We start from the raw sequence: 17,548 nt of genomic DNA on the forward strand, positions 1-17,548 counted from the left end.
ATTCATACAGGGAAAAAAACCACAGCAAACCGGTTTTCACTGCACTTTGGACTTGAATAGCTGTTTGTAATGGCTAAACAATACTGCTGGTTTAGATCATCGGTAGGAAATCCCCCAGAGGTTTACTGTTGGTGATGCAGTGCAAAGTGAAAGTAGAACCTGAAGAAGGCTGGCTATAGCACCCTTGAACGAACGATACTACAGGTACAGTATGTCAAAAGACTTATTATATGGGATAATGTACTGTATAGTTTACCTTACAAGACAAATTTTAGTAAAATGGTAAAGTAGCTGTAAAGTTTAATTTCACAGACATTATTGTGAATTTAACAGAAGAGCAGTTAAACTTGGGTTCAGGACATCTCTAGCAATTAAAACAAAAACCCGTTTTCTTTGTGAAACAGTTTAGAGATATGCTGGGAGTGGAGGAGTAGCCTAGTGGTTACAGTGGACTTTGATCCTGGGGAACAGGGTTCAATTCCCACTGGAGCTCCTTGTGACCCTGGGAAGTCATTTAACCCTCCATTACCTGCATATATACCATGTAAACCAGTTTGAATGTAGTTGTAAAAACCACAGAAGGGCAGTATATCAAGTCCCATTTCCCTTTCCCCTTCCCATAATTGATGAAAATGCACTGTTGAGTAGTAAATAGTACATTTGACTGTGAAGCCCTTTGTACTATCATACAATATTAGTTGCTCTTTCTCTTTATATTATAAAAAATGAAAACCAAAATCAAATTTTACTTCTCTTGGAAATGAGTTGTGCATGAACAAAGTACTGTTTTCCATTGAAAAGTGTTTTTCCTTATTCTAAAAGTGCATTGATTTGTTTTGTGCTCTGAGGTTTAGAACGTTGCTTGTTGAAAGTGAAACTGCTAAAGGAAACTTATTGTTAACACAGTAGAGTGCTATTTATTAAGTTAGTTGTATTTTTGACCTGTGTTACCTAAAACTTAGGTTGGAGAGCTGCTTGTACAAAATCATATCCCAAAACTCTTTATAATTACACAGAAATACATAGATAATAACATTCATCTGATCCCCTTGTTTCGGTTCTGTGCTCTCTTTATGTTGCTCAAAGGGGATCCCACAGACATCACTAAATCTGGCTGCATGGATGCTATTGTGTTAACTCATGTTATTGCATAAAATGGGACCTGTGGTTAAATTGTCCAGGGTGAGGAGATGGAATGGGACTGGCTAAGGCTGTGTAAAGATTTAAGGGGGTCTTTTACTAATGCGCGCTTACGTTTTTGGCGCGTGCTAAACATTAGCGATGCCAGTGCATTCATATGGGCATCTCTAACGTTTAGCGCGCCCACAGTTTTAACATGCGCTAAAAACGTGAGCGCTCCTTAGTAAAAGACGCCCTCAGTTAGGGTAATGGAGCAGAACTAAAGACAAGAAACCTTGGGGTAAGTACAGAGGATCTCTTCTAGTGAAGGGGAGTTGGGGGTCATCCGAGGCCTGTGAGGTGGGGTGGATTAGATGGCCCTAATAGCCCTAGTCTGCTGTTATATTCTTTGACAATGGTAGCGTAGAGTAATGAGGAGATATTTATTTGGGTTTTTATTTACTACATTTGATACAGAATAATAAAAAGGCTGAAGAAGAGGAAGAAAATCTTCCCGAGTAAGGCTGAAGACTGATAATGAATAAACTGGACAAACAGGAAATGAGTTGTGCTGAGCAGAAATTGCTTGCTGATAACAGACTCAGGCCTATGATTGCAGGTTTCTGGAAGGAATCCTAGCACATGGCCCCTAGCTAAGGGTTACCTTCAAAATAACCAGACTAGGTACATTGGGGTTAGGGAATAAAATAGGGTAAAAATCCTAGGGTAGTTGAATATGAAGGGTCATGATGCCAGTGCCCAGTCTTGGTTTTGATTGATCTGTTGGCCTAAAGGAGCAGGACAAAATTGAGAGTAAAAATGTGTCTATTGTTACTGCTTATTGAATTTAGAGATGATGAAGCAATCTTTTAAGTATAGTGACAGATAAGACCCTAGAAGCATACAGATAGTGGTAAATGTGAACATAATCGAAAGTTATTTAGTGATCTTTCAGTTGTGATGACTAAGGCCCCTAGCAGTGTAGTTCCTGCTCTGTGGCCCAGTACACAGTACTGAGAGGAGATATGGGGCAAGTTGGGCACATGCCCTGGGTTCAGCTGCCATTCTCGTCCTCCCTCCCCAGTCAAAATGGCTGCAGGAGAAAAAAAAAAGCTAGCTCTGTCACCCTCACCTGATGGTGCCTGCATGGGTCGCAGATGTTTGGAGGAAGGGATAAATCATTCCTTGGCACATATTAAAATGTTAAAGGTGCCTCACAGTGGTTGAGTCATTCTGAGCCCTGCAAGTAAGTTAATCATAAACCATACATTACCGCTTCAGTTGACAACATCTCCTGTCAGAGGCTGGGAAGTCCCGATGCAGCCAAACAGAGAGATTGTCAGCGGGCAACTCCCAATATTTATGCTGACCAATAAACATGATCTCATTCAATTGAATAAAGCTGACGTGTAGCTAAGGAGTGACAGTTTCTTAATGCATCCCCAGGAACTGGCCAGGTTTCCAGAGATTCATGTAAAACATCATCCTTAGTCCTAAGCATGTTTTCATTCCATTTAGTACAAATTACTTCATTTAATATGATAATACTATCAATTCCTGTCCTGAGAGTCCATTACTTTCAAGAGAGCATTAAAGATCCATATGGGAGTTCATTATGTACTTTCAAGAGAACATTAACTATGATATCATTACTTCATTATGTACTTTCAAACTATTTATTTATTTATTTGTAGCATTTGTATCCCACATTTTCCCACCTGTTTGCAGGCTTAATGTGGCTTACATTATGCCGTGATGGTGATCGCCATTTTCGGGTACAGAATTTCAAATGGTAGTACATTTAGTTGTATACATACATTACATACATAGTAAAGAGGAATACATTGTGGTATTGCATACAAATGATTTTGCATCAAGGTGCATACATACATGGTCCAGAGGAATGCATTATGGCATTGCATACTATGATATCATTACTTCCTTATGTACTTTCAAGGAAACATTAAATATGATATCAATATTTAGGCAGAACTCAATGTCAAGCACACACTTTTCCATTACAGCATCACTCCTGACTCATCAGGTACAGGGGTCCGAGGAGCTTCTGAAAGGGACACCAGGGAGTGTTTTTTCCTGTCGAGGACAGGCAGGTGGGTCAAGGTCTACTAGACCACCAGGGATTTTTTTTTTAAATTTTAATTCAAGATAGGTATGGGTGGAGTGGGGGGGGGGGGGAAGAGAAGGGGGCTGTGCCAATCATGTTGGACATTGGGTGGGTGCCAGAGGAGCATTTATTTTACATTTCTATAGAGCAGAGGGAAGAAAGATGGTGCCAGTGCTATCCGTGGGAGCTGTACTCCAGCCTCAGACCTGGCAATAGGTTTTTGGCATTGAGCTCCTGTGGTAGACATCGTGTAGCTGATCAGTTCTTTAGCATGCATTTTAATATGCTGTGTACGGATGTCTATCACAGGAGTAGACCTCGGCGCAGAAACCCTTTTAACATGTTGCGTCCATTAACAAGCAGGTAAAGTGCTCATTAAGGGTGCACTGCAGCCCGTGGTAGCTTTCTGCGTTGGCCCTGAGTGTTCTAGGGGTAAATCATGAAGAACTACTTTCTTTCTCTTTTTCCATCTGCTGGTTGACGGACATAATCCACAAGTTCTGGACTTCTCTGGTAGGACTAAAGGAAAGCAAATTAACAAGTAAGACTTAATTTTTCCTTTTTCCCCACACAATTCTGTTTTTTAAAATTGCTGTTCCTGTGGGATGTGGAGCAACCTGGGACATGCAGTCCTGCACGTCCTTACATGTATTTTACAAGAGGCTTCACATTTGGCAGAATCTTTGTAAAAAGAAGTAAGAATTGTGCACATCCAAACCTGGATTTCTCAGTTCCATCTCCATTTCCTTTCTTTTTTTTTTTGTTCCAATATTTTTATTGTGTTTTGTAGTCAATAACAAATGGCTAAAATAAAAGTAAATAACCAGTATAACAGATTAACAATAACAAAGCATCAGCATACATGTTCAGACTAAGATTATACAAGAATTATTGCTTTAACAAGTCATGATCATACATAAATTCAACTCTAAGAGAGGTTATTATGTAGTTGATCTAGTAAAGAAGTCCATATTTTATTGTATTTAACAAGTGAGTTATATTTTTCAGCCGCAGCATATTCATATTTAGCTAATATACACACAGAATTCCACCAAGTTAAATACGTTACTTTGGTAAGGTCTTTCCAACAAAAGAAAAGGGTTCTTAAGGCTTGATGTAACATTATGTCTAATAATTGTGCTTGATATTTGTCTAGTGGTGATTTCCTTTCTAAAATTGGGCTCTAAAGCTCTTATTTACAAGGCTAGCCAGGCAAATATTTTTCTGCTGTTAAGTTTTTATCGTATTTAGGAGCAAGCAGGTCTAAGCAATGAGAGAGTTTATCTTAATTGTTGTCGTCATTAGATTGTAAGCTCAGGAAGCAGGGACTCTCATCTGCATGTATATATAAAGCACTACTGTGCTATACAAATAACAATAAGAATACAAATATGCTGTCGACTTTAAGGGAGGGTATTAAATGTTTTCAAATGCTTAGTTTGATATGGAAAGCTGACTGTTGGTCACTAAGGGGTCTGTTTAGAAAGCTGTGGTAGAACGTTGCCTTCGTGCTTCCTTATGCGGTGGTTCTTTCCCGAACACTAAGGCTGTTTTTACCACTGATGGAAAATGACCAATTTTCCATTTTCCAAATTAATTGCAATGTGATAACGTTGTCAGTATCAAAAATTATGATGCGAGTCCTTACCACCACCTATTTTGTAGGTGGTAAGGGCTTATGCATTATTCCTGCGCTAATCAGTTAGCATGTGGCAATTGCAGGTGTGCTGGTAAGCACAGAAATACCCAGTCTCCGCTCTTGACATGCCCCTTTCCACAAAAACGTAAATTTTTTAGTGTGTGGTTTACGCATCCACATTTGGAACTTACTATGGGACGCCTCAGTGTATCCTGTGGTAAGCATGCTCTAGTACTTACCACAGCTTAGTAAAAGGAGTCTTACATACCTTGGCCCTGATATGTCAAGGCTTGGCTGCATTTTATGCTCACAGACCTATGATGTAATGACTAGTGGGTGGGCAGCATGAATGACAGCATTATCCCTAGGGGGCTGTACACACAAAATCCCCCCCCCCCCCCCCCCCATAAAATCCATATATTTCTCAATGCATGGACTTAACTTGGACTTTACTGCCAGGGCTAATTTACATTAATAAACTTTAATTGTCAGCTTTTTATATGGATGTGAAAACCCCACCCCTGAGAATTCCCCAATAAATACGCCATACAAGTCACTGCCAACAAAACTCAATGTGATGACCAAATGAAAATAATTTTATTACCAGAATGATCTCTTCCCTGCCCCACAATCCATGTACTGCAATTCCTCTCTTTCTTTCTTGCCCCACAATCCGTGTGCCACAGTTCTCCTCATGTTTCCCTGCCTCCCCAATCCATCTTCTCTCCATCTCGCCTTCTTCCTTGATCCCACATCGCCCCTTGTATCTCTCTCCCTCACTCACTGCAAGACTCACAAGCAGATCTCCCTTCTTCGTTCTGGTCCCACGGGACCGGAGAAAAATACCTATCTCAGCCTATCCGCAATTCCTTTCTATCTCCCCTCCTCCCCCGATCCCAACATTGCCCCTTGTATCTCTTTCCCTCAATCACCTCAAGGGTCGCAAGCAGATATCCTCTCTCCATTCATGTTCCTTGTGACCTAGGAAAAGTTCCTTCGGTGTGGGGGAGCTTTGGCATCACATGTGCGAAGGCCTGGCTGGTCATGCCCCACACTGATGCATAAGCAATGTATATGGAACACATCAGATGGGGTGGGACCAAAGCTCCTTCACAATGAAATTAATCCCCGGTAGTGGGCTGGTACGGGAACTTTTCTTCAGTCACATGGCTGGGAACCTGAATGGAGAGTAGAGAGCTGCTTGTGAGCCTTTCAGTGAGTGAGGGAGGAGGGGAGGAAGGGAATTGTGGCTGGGCTGAGATGGGCATTTTTCTTTGGACTTGTGACTTGCAGGCCACATAAAATTTGTTGTCTGGCCACAGGTTGCCCACCCCTGGACTAGTTGCTGCCACTCTTTGAATCAGATCATTTTACAGAGGCTGACAAGATTTTCTTCTGCAACTGCTGTCTGGAAGTGAAATGCCTACTGATAATTTCTGTTATTTTGCTTTGCTTGCAGGATGGCAGAGGAGTCATATCTTTTGTCAAAACTCAGAAATATTTTAAAGGAAAACAAGATTCAGCTCTGGAACCCTCCCTACACAAATGAAATGAAGGAAGCTGGCCCAGAATTGAAGGTACATGCCTATTGCTCATGTTTGATCTATTCTTACTGTACACCGCCTTGAGTGAATTCCTTCAAAAAGGTGGTAAATAAATACATTTCCTTGCAAGAGGAGAGCATATATGTTCATACTATGTGCCTGATTTTTCTCAGGATTTTTTTTTTAGAAGTTCTGTGCTCAGTTTTTCTTTTATTAGTTTTCTCCTGATCCTTGCCTGGAAATTAATACCTTCCATTATATAGTTCAGCACAGACATGATCTTTAAGGGATGCTTTCCATCAGTCATAGACAGAAGGTGGTTCTCAGTAGAAAGAAGATACCCCTATATTTATATTCCCCTCTCTGGTACTTAGTCCCTTAACAGCAAAAGTGTTTGCAGCTTTCCTGACCAAAGAATTTTTATAGGATTTTCAAAAAATAAAGGTGTAACCCACTTGTGCTTAAGTGTCACAACCTACAAGTGAGTTGTAGGTTGTGACAGCTTTTAAGGGAACAAAAAAAACAAACAAAAGCAAACAACAAAAAAAAGATGATGTGCATTAGCATTCCAATTCTTACAGGCCTCTTTTTGTAAAGTATTACAGACATCATTTTCACAGGAGAGCTAATGAGTCATGGGCACTCAAGACCCGGTCTGCATTCACTCCATCGCTTGCAAATACAATGTCTGCACACATTATTTCCTGAAACTATCCAAAGTGACATTTAAAGAAGTATATGACATGGTTGTCTTAAACAAAATTTTACCCTTTTGAGCAGGGACTGTCTCTTTGTATCAGGTGTTCAGCACTGCGTGCGTCTGGTAGCGCTATAAAAATGCTAATAATAATAATAACTCAGGTGACTATACAGTTCCATGTCAGAGATGGCAGACTGATCCAGTCTTGGGTTTTTTTTTTTTTTTTAAATTGTATCCAGGGAGATATTTTGATAACCCCTTTCAGCTTCCTTAAAAAAAGGACTATGTTTCCCTGCTTGCAGTAGGGGAAACCATGAGTAGTATTGCTTATCCCCTTTGACATGGGTCTACACAGGCACACTGTGTTCTGTCGTCATGCGTTATCAAAGATAGTACTATGTTTTATCTGTAAAGAATTATAGATACCAACATCTACTATAATAAAACTCACCCTCAACGTTCTGAGGACACTGACGTCAGTGAAGCCAAGCCCTGACTTCCTTCAAGAAGGTTCGTGGTGGTGAAGCCACCAAAGTCGCTCCGGGCCCCGCCCTCGAGGGCGGAGCTATGGCAGAACAACAAAGGGGTTGGCAGGGAGGGAGGCGGGGGGGTGGGAAATCGCTCTGGGCCCCGCCCTCACGTCAAACGTCATGACGTTGGGGGCAGAGCAATGGCAGAACAACGAAGGGGTTGGCCAGGGAGGGAGGAAGGGAGGGTGTTGGCGACAAAAACCTTGCTAGCGCCCGTTTCATTTGCTCAGAAACGGGCCTCTTTTACTAGTTGTGTAATAAAACAGTGCCAGGCATATCTGTTTTGTCTAGTAACCAAACCTGGCCAGATACCATCTTGTTTAGTCCCTGCTTACACACACAGAGCAGAGCTCTGGCAGTCTTTCATTTTGCAAAAAAATGCAGTTTCCATATCGTCTCACAGATCAATCCAGAGATGAGTGGGTTATGTCCCCCTACCAGCTGGTGGTTTCTTTTATCTGTCAGAGGTGCACACTGACATCGGTGGTGATGTGTAGGATTGGGAAGGAGAATACCGAGGCCTATGCACAGTGGAAGAAGAATGAGCTGTATTGTGCCATTCAAGTGGGGGTCATCCTAAAAAGAGGTTTACGATATACACTCCCTCCAAACTGTGAGGGAGAGGGATTTTTTTTTTTAATCATTTTACTTAATTACATTCACATTTATCACATAAATGTAAGGAAATACAGAAATTAATATAAAAAGGAAAACATTTTCTCTCAACAATATATATTTACATAATTGTCCACAATTGGAAGATCCAAGATCAGGAAAACAATCTTAAAGAAAATAAGAAAAACTCAAAATGGTTAATCTTACACTTCACATTTTCTGAGGGAGGAAGGTTAATCGGTTATTGCAGCCAGTACAGTGGTAACTGAAGGAAGTTGCTGCAGAGGATTCTTCATCTGTTTCCGCAAACTCTGTAATTTCTTAGGTTCAAACAAATAAGTAATAAGGAAAATAAAACACTTACAAGGGAATCGTGCTAGGAAGGTCCCACCTGGGGCAATGATTCCTGGCTGAAAAGCCAAGACTTCACACCTCCCAGTCTGCGATTCCCTTGATGTGTCAGGAAATATATTCATCTTTGAACCCAAAAACTATCAACCATATATCGGAAATACAATTTCAAAACGTTGTTCCTATCTAATCAAAGATGAAAGTCACTAATAATATAACTCTATCTATAACTTCTGAATTTTCCAAAATGTCAGTTAAACACATCTCTTTTCTCTGAAGGAAGATTTTAAAGGAAATATAATTTTAGTCACCAAACGGTGGCTATCAGAAGGTATTAGCAAAGTATCAGAGAAATATTTCTTCAAGAATTCAGTAGCTAATATATAGGATATTATAGGTAAATTTATCATTCTTAAGTTATTTTCCCTTAATTGGTTCTCCAGAAATTCCAATTTTTACAAGAAAAATAACTATTCCTCATTACCAAATTATCTAATTTTCATAGAGAAGCCATTCCGTAATCAAAGTCTCTTTTTATATCTTGGACTTCCACTTTGTTAGATAAGTATTAATATAAATTCTTTAACTCACATAGTGAAAATTTTTAAACATCTGAAGAAGACAGTTATTCACATTCTGCTGCAGTTCCTATAGTATGTCCTTTATGACATTATTGGCTTCACAAAGTCCAATTTCTCCACAGAAACCACTCCAGATATCTTCGGGGGGAAGACCTCACTCTCCAATCCCCCAGTTGGTTTATTATCCGGAGTCGATGCTGCGCCAGGACCTCCTCTGGTCACATGAAAATTCTAACCCACTTTGGGCGTTTCCATTATTGACCTCCATAGCGAAGCATTACTATTTCCGGGTCTTGGAGGGGTCGTGCCAACAGGGGGACTCAAAGTCACTCCCTCCACTGAGATTCGGCAATAAAGCCTTGCTGTTCCCCGAAGCAAGAACCGATATCTCCGACGTTATGACCCCGAATCTCTCCAAAATAGACTGAGAAGTGGTGGGAACCCCAGCCGTGTTCGAGGAGGACAGCACCACGGCTTTGCCTTTTCTCTTCCCCATTCTCTGGGGAGCGCGCCTTCTTCTTCAGGCATTCTGGTGTAAAACGGGAACTCAATGCCATCTTGGATCCTGCAGGTTGGGACACTCTTTGTCTGGCTTCTCCTCAGAGGCCTGTCTGATATTGGTAACCCTACAGCATAGCCCTCTGAGTCATTGAAACACGGAAGCCCCTCCACCACTTGCAAGGTGGTGTCCCTTCGGAGGGGGGATTTTTTTTTAAACGTAGGATGCAAGGGTTTTTATTCATCAAAATCTGCTAACATGTTCATACTGGAAGTTCTGTGTCTTGAGTTTGAGTGGAAGGGTCTTGTAGTGGGCATTTGCTACATTGAATCATGTGATGGTACTGTAATCTCGCTGCAAAAATATGTTGCCAGTCAATGTGTCATTGCTGTTTTTCAGTGTTTTGTGTATTCAAGGGTTATCTTTGTTTTGCAGGAGCTCTCTCAAAGATATTCTTCCATTATGAATTGCAACCCAGCTGATATAGAAAGTGCACTGGAAGAAATCCGATGTAAAGCAATTCAGCGTGGTAAAGGAAATGAAACTTTCAAAGCGACAGGAATTGCAACACTTGATATTCATTTACCTGCCCATCTGAAAAAGGTAAACATATGAATACAAATAGAAACTCAAGTTTACTTATTTATACAGGTGTCATGTAAAGGGGCGGTGTCTCCCTCCCTGAAGGCTACTTTCAAGCTAGTTATCTCCTGTGCAGTAATACTTAACACCATTGGTAACTTTTTCTACCTTATCGCAAATCTTTTGTCAAAAACCTTTAATTTCAGAAGATATTATAGAGCTCATTTTCAAAAAATCATCCAAAAAGTCTCATAAAGCAGCATTTGAACGTATTTCTTCACAAAATGTCCAAATCGGTATTTTCAAAACCTATTTTGCAGACGTTTATCTAGGCAATTTGTCTGCTGTGTGTCCAAATCACAAGGGGGCATATCAGGGGCATTTCAGGGGTGGGAGTAGGGTGAGCTTAGGGTGCTTGTAATACTTGGATGTTTTATAGCCATAATGGAACAAAACGAAAACATCTAGGGCTAAAACTTCAACGTTTTGATCTTGACCTGTTTTTAGAACAAATACAGCACAAAAAGGTGTCCCAAATTCGTGTTTCCCAAGTGCAGTCCTAGAGTACCCTTTGCAGTCAAGTTTTCACGATATTCACAGTGAATATGCATGAACTTGATTTGCATATACTGTATCTATTATATGCAAATTTGTTTCATGCATATTCATTGTGGATATCCTGAAAACGTGACTGGCAAGGGGTACTCTAGGACTGGACTTGGGAAACACTGCCTTAAATGACCAGATGACCACTCCCCCAGTGGTCACTGCCCCCCCCCCACACCCCCCAACGATGTGAATAAAAATAGTACTTACCAGCCTCTCTGACCACTTCGGATGTTATAGCCAGTTCTGTTAGAGCAGAAAGCAGGTCCCTGGCATAGTATAGTGGTTAGTACAGTGGACTATACAGAGGGGAACCCAGGCCAATATCTCTCTCTACCTGTGACACTTGTTGCTATGGGGCTCATTTTTGAATGAAAAAAACGTCTAAAAAGTGGCATAAAGCAGCGTTTGGACGTTTTTCTCTCCAAAACATCCAAATTGGTATTTTCAAAACCCATTTCCAGACGTTTGTCTGCAGTGCGTCCAGATCTCAATGGGCTCATGATAAGTCTAGGACTAAATCTAAGACGTTTTGAGCTAGACCTGTTTTAACAACAACTAAGCCACAAAAAAAGTGCCCTAAATGACCAAATGAAAGAGGATGAAAGGAATGACCCGCCCCTCTTACTCCCACAGTGGTCACTGACGCCCCTCCGAAACCCCAAATAGATGTAAAAGAAACAGTACATACCAGCCTCTATGACAGCCTCAGATGTTATAGCCAGTCCTATTAGAGCAGCAAGCAGGTCCCTGGAGTAGTCTGTGGAGAAGGGGACGCAGGCCTATAATCCACTCTGTTACGCTTCTGGTGGAAAGTGTGAGCCATCTAAAACCTAACAAAAACCTACTGTACCCACATATAGGTGACACCTGCAGCCATAAGGGCTTTGTAGTGGTGTGCACTTGGGCACAGATTTTTGGTGGGGTTTGGAGGACTTACTATACAATATAAGGAAGCAATGGTGAGATGTGTATCTTGGAGCTTTTAGGTGAAGTCCACTGCAGTGCCCCTCGAGTGATCTTCTTGGATATCTGTGTGGCCAGTTTACTAAGAATGCTGGCTCCGCCTACATCCCAATGGCTTGATTTTGTGCGTTTTTCACTTGGGGGCAAGTTTTTTTTTTTTTTTTAAATGGACCAAAAAGATAAACGCACAGAGCACAAAAACATCTGTCAAGTGGCCATTTAAAAAAAAAGATTTATTTTTATTTATTTGTTGCATTTGTACCCCACATTTTCCCACCTATTTGCAGGCTTAATGTGGCTTACATAGTACCATCAAAGGCGTTTGCCTAGTCGGTGGATAACAAATACAAAGTTGTATAGTGATCGTATGAGGTATAAGTGGAGGGTCGAAATGGATGAAGATTGCGTGTTGTCCTATGCGATCATAGTCATGCTGTGTTCGTAGGTGAAGAGGGTTACGTGGGGTCTTTGGGGTAGGCCTTTTTGAAGAGGTTGGTTTTTAGTGATTTCCTGAAGTTCAAGTGGTCCTGGATTGTTTTCACAGCTTTTGAGAGCCCATTCCATAGTTATGCGCTTATGTAGGAGAAGCCGGCTGCATAAGTTGTTTTGTATTTCAGTCCTTTGCAATTTGGGTAGTGTAGGTTTAGGTAGGATCTTGATGATCTGACTTTGTTTCTTATTGGTAAGTCTGTAAGGTCTGTCATTATCCTGGGACTACGCCGTACGTGATTTTGTGGACTAAGGTGTAGATTTTGAAGATGATCTGTTCTTTGATTGGGAGCCAATGCAACTTTTCTCTGAGGGGTTTGGCACTTTTGAAGCTTGTTTTGCTGAATATCAGCCTGGCTGCTGTATTTTGGGCGGTCTGGAGTTTTGCTGTTTTGAAAATGACTATATTTGCTATTTGGATTCTGGACGTTTTGAGCAAATTGTCCAAAGTCAGACTTGGACATCATATTGAAATGCCCCTCTAGGACTTCTAAGCTCCTTTACCCTCCCTGATGCAGCTGCTTTCCCGGGATAAAAAATGTCAAAGGCACAAAATGGCTGATTCCATCCCTTTTGACATTACTTCCTGTTTCTTAGGAGTGGGTCCATCTATGCCAACAAAGGCATCTTTATGGCACTTTTTATACCCAGGAAGCAAGATAAGCTGCTCTGCTGGACCAAAAGGGGAACAGGGACATCCACAAAAGTTTGCCCAGGGCCCCATGGTTGGTTAATGCCACCCTGTATCAATCACATGGAAATTGAGGGAAAACAAGCCAGAGGAGATTTGTCTTTAGAAACATTAGCTTTCCCACCAAATCTGGTACTAACCATAAATGTTGGGGACCCACAATATCCCTGCAATGGAAGATGTATGTTCACTGGGCAGGGTGGTTGGCTGGCAGGACAGGAAATGCTGGGTAAACTTGGCCAGGTCAGGCCAGACTTCTGACTTGTGTTCCCAGTATGCCAAGGGATCTGTAGCCGTAGCCTCAATGTGTTCTCCGAGGTAGTATGTTATTGAAATCTGTATGGGAATGTGACATGTAACAGACGTATCTCTGCAGCCTATCACTAGCTAGGGCTTCTGTCACCAAGGTTCTCATATTGTTGGACTCGTGGGGCAGTGGCACATACAGGTTGGGGAGAGAATGGTTCTGCTCATGCTACCACTATTTCTTTCTAGTATGCTTACTCTTTTCCCCTGCTGCATCACCACTGCCTCTCTGCCCCTTGCATTTCCTTTTCCTCCACTGGACAACCAGCTTCTCCTTCCAGTAAGTCAGTGTGTACTGCACTGCAGTGCGATAGTTACTTTTACCGATGGGTTGCAGGTAGCATATAAGCATTCTCCTTTGTGAGAAGTTTAAACCTTTTTTCCCTTGAGGATGCAAGAAATCCACCAGCACCAAAACCTCTATAGTGAATTCTTGTTACTGCTGAACACTTACTAACTTCGTCTGTAGAATTTCATCACTGTTAGAATGAGAAGGCTGAGAGCTGAAACTTATTTCTTACATGGTCTCCTTGAAGGGACTCAGGACTTCAATGACCTGAATTATATTTATCCAATCCTGGTGCCAAGGGGGCTTTTAATTATAATCTGTGTCCAATGGCATTTCATGCAGGGCTGTCCATTGCTCCACTGACCTCTCCAGCCTCAGGTAAGTGAAATTCCACCTGGTGTTGACATCCTGAATGATCAGATATGTATAGACGTGTTCTTACTGCTTCATGTTTCTCTTGAAGCTCCTGCCCACCCTTCACACTACAGTGAAAGTACCCTACTATTTGTCTGCACTTCTCAATCTGAAGCTTCAGGACCAGACTATCGCTTCCATTGCTCTCCAATCCTAGGGAGTGCCTGACAACCAGGTGCAGCAAGTCTGCAAAGTATCTGATATCATAAAAGCCCCCCTTCTGCTGCCTCAACCAAGTTCATCCCATCATCTGTCACAAAAGAAGCAGGAAGCTCAGTTCTCTCCCTACAACATTACTTATTTCTTCTGTCATATCAGCCTTTTTTCTGCAGTTGTCCCACTGCTGCTGTTTCCACTGTCGGATTATTATTATTATTATTTGTTGCATTTGTACCCCACATTTTCCCACCTATTTGCAGGCTCAATGTGGCTTACATAGTACCATCAAAGGCGTTTGCCCAGTCGGTTGATAACAAATACAAGGTTGTATAGTGATCGTATGAGGTATAAGTGAGGGTCAGAAGGGATGAAGATTGCGTGGTGTCTAGTACGATTATAGTCATGCTGTGCTGCTGGGTGAAGAGGTTTACGTTGGGTCATTGGGGTAGGCCGTTTTGAAGAGGTTGGTTTTTAGTGATCTAGTCTCCAGCCTAGGATCAGTGCCCTCCTTTTTATTGAGCTGAAAAGGGTGCTGTTTCTGCAAATGTTGCTGTATGTTACTATTAGTAAGATAACCCACCAGCTTCTCTCTACTAATGTCCTTCCTACAGTTACTGCATTCTGTATTCCATGGATCCTCAAGCATTTTAAAATGCCTCCACACCTCTGAGGTTTTACAAGACTTCATGCTACTTCTTGGAGTGGGGTGGGGAGCTTCCGCTGTTACTGCTTTTGGACCTTGGGCTGAGGGCAGAGGAGAGGATGAAAGGCATCCTTACCACTTCCTACCTGTGAGGTGCTCTTGGACCTGGCAATGCCAGTATTTTCTACCTCCTTACCACTTATCACACTAATAATAAGGTCCTCAAGACCCTCTTCACTTCGTAAACGTTCAGTATCCAATGATTCTGAATCAAATCTTGCCTATGAGGATTAATCAGATCCTGCATCTGTTGAGGTCAGCTGCATATACTTCTCAGTAGAGAAGAGAGTGTGCCTGTTGCTCTGTTCTGCTCTTTTCTGTTGCCTTTACCTGCTACTTCTCTCCTGTTCCTCCCCACTGCACCATCTCTGCCCTCTTTTGTCTGTTTGCAGATATGGGATCTGACACCTGCTGTTTCACAGTTGCACCAGAAGCTGGTCCTGCTGTCGTCTTGAAAAAAATTCTCTTTAGCTTGTTTAGTAGACTACAGGAGGTCGTAGGCATACACCTGGAATGACCTCTCTCATCCTCCACACATGCCGCTGGTAGTCTCACCGGCCCACCCTTCTTTCCTTGTATGATCATAGTCCCCAAAATTATAAAGAAGTCAGAGTAGATTGTACTCTTTAAGGAACAGGAACTTTTTATCTTTTATGTGTCTTTATAGCATTGTTCTACTCAACAGTGCTTTGGAATGTTGCTATAATTCCTGTTATGTTTTTTTAGACAATTTGGACTGAGGTCCCTTTCCGAGCATGGTAGATACGCCTTAGTGCCTGTTGTCTACTGTCTGTTGCCCACCTGCTGCTGTTCTAGTCAGTTGTGGGAGGCCTTTCAGCAAACTACAAATGTAATCAAAGTAGACTGTAAGCTCTAAGGAACAGAACATAAACGTTGCCATACTGGGACAGACCAAATGTCCATCATGCCCAGCATCTTGTCTCCAACAGAGGCCAATCCAAGTTACAAGTACCTGGCTAGATCCCAAAACAGTACAATACATTTTATGCTGCTTATCCTAGAAATAACCAGTGGATTTTCCCCAAGTCCATCTTTTTTTCTTTGTTTGCTATTTGTGTATACTGTTTTTCCGAAACTGTTTAAGAAATATTTATTAGTAATGCTCTTACTAATGTCAACAGTGAGGATGATGCACTGTTTGAAGGCATGCTATAGTGTATGTCGTAACTGCAGCAAAGCTGTCAAGTATCCCCAGTTCCAGGAGGGAGATTTGAGGTCTGACAGCCCTGGCTTGATGCATTATGAGACCTGCAGCACTGTTTTCGGTGGATAAAACCTGGGATTACAAATGGCACACTGAATTGGGATGCAAGTTCAGAAAAAGGACTGGCCGACATATCTCCCTTCTGAAACTGGGCAACATGGCAGCTCTGCTGTAATGAGTAAGAACACTTCAGGATGCCATACTACATTATTGTTTTGTTGTAAGTAAATGTGCAACTGTATTTACTACTACTTAACATTTCTATTAATATTTACTAAAAATATTTTCCTTAAATCTTCTATTTCAACACCAGTGCATCTTAGTCTGATAAATCCAGTATTAAAGTGGTTAGAGAAGCAGATTGAAAATATGAACATGTAAAGAAATAACAGAAAAAAAAGACTCCAGAGGAAATTGGAGAGTCATGGTATAGGAGGTAGTGTTCTATTGTTGATTAAAACTGGTTAAAGGATAGAAAACAGAGTAGGGTTAAAAGGTCAGTATTCTCAATGGAGAAGGGTAGATAGTGGGATTCCCCAGGGGTCTGTGCTGGGACTTCTGCTTTTTACATATTTATAAATGATCTATAGATGGAAGTAACTAGTTAGGTAATTAAATTTGCCACCGACACAAAGTTATTCAAAGTCGTTAAATCGCAAGAGGATTGTGAAAAATTACAAGAGGACCTTACAAGACTGGAAAACTGGGCATCCCAATGGCTGATGACATTTCATGTGAGCAAGTGCAAAGTGATGCATGTGGGAAAGAGGAACCCGAAGTATAGTTACGTGATGCAAGGTTCCACATTAGGAGTCACCGACCAGGAAAGGGATCTAGGTGTCATCATTGATGATACATTGAAATCCTCTGCTCAGTGTCCACCGGCGGCTAAGAAAGCAAATAGAATGTTAGGTATTATTAGGAAAGAAATGGAAAACAAAAATGAGGACATTATAATGCCTGTTTAGCGCTCCATGGTGCGACCACACCTTGAATACTGTGTGCAATTCTGGTCACCGCATCTTTAAAAAGATATAGTAGAGTTAGAAAAGCAGCATAAAATGTATTGCACTGTTCTGGGATCTTGCCAGGTATTTGTGACCTGGATTGGCGAGTGTTGGAAAGAGGATGCTGGGCTTGATGGACCTTCGGTCTGTCCCACTGTGGCAATACTTATGTACTTATTTACAGAGAAGGTTGACGAAAAATGATGAAGGGGTGGGACGACTTCCCTATGAAAAAAGGCTAAAGCGGCTAGGGCTCTTAAGCTTGCAGAAAAGATGGCTGAGGGGGAGATATGTTAGAGGTTTATAAAATAATGAGTGGAGTGGAACGGATAGACGTGAATTGCTTGTTTTCTCTTTCCAAAAATACTAGGACTGGGGGGGCACGCAATGAAGCTACAAAGTAGTAAA

General features: G+C 41.6%; 1 protein-coding gene across 2 annotated transcripts in view; it reads left to right on the forward strand.

The window, feature by feature from the left end:
* The window catches only part of NUB1 (negative regulator of ubiquitin like proteins 1), a 113,473-nt gene that overhangs the window by 15,140 nt on the left and 80,785 nt on the right, over positions 1-17,548 (forward strand). Inside the window, exons 2-4 of one of the 2 annotated variants that reach the window (XM_030198193.1) lie at positions 11-204; positions 6,343-6,460; positions 10,139-10,306. In XM_030198193.1, the coding sequence (XP_030054053.1) occupies positions 6,344-6,460; positions 10,139-10,306 (285 nt within the window). In that variant the 5' untranslated portion in view covers positions 11-204; position 6,343. Of the gene's footprint in view, positions 1-10; positions 205-3,717; positions 3,786-6,342; positions 6,461-10,138; positions 10,307-17,548 lie in introns of those variants that run through there. The other variant, XM_030198202.1, reaches the window with a different exon arrangement.

This window comes from Microcaecilia unicolor, chromosome 1 (assembly GCF_901765095.1).
Source record: "Microcaecilia unicolor chromosome 1, aMicUni1.1, whole genome shotgun sequence".
In the NCBI taxonomy this organism is placed as follows: domain Eukaryota; kingdom Metazoa; phylum Chordata; class Amphibia; order Gymnophiona; family Siphonopidae; genus Microcaecilia; species Microcaecilia unicolor.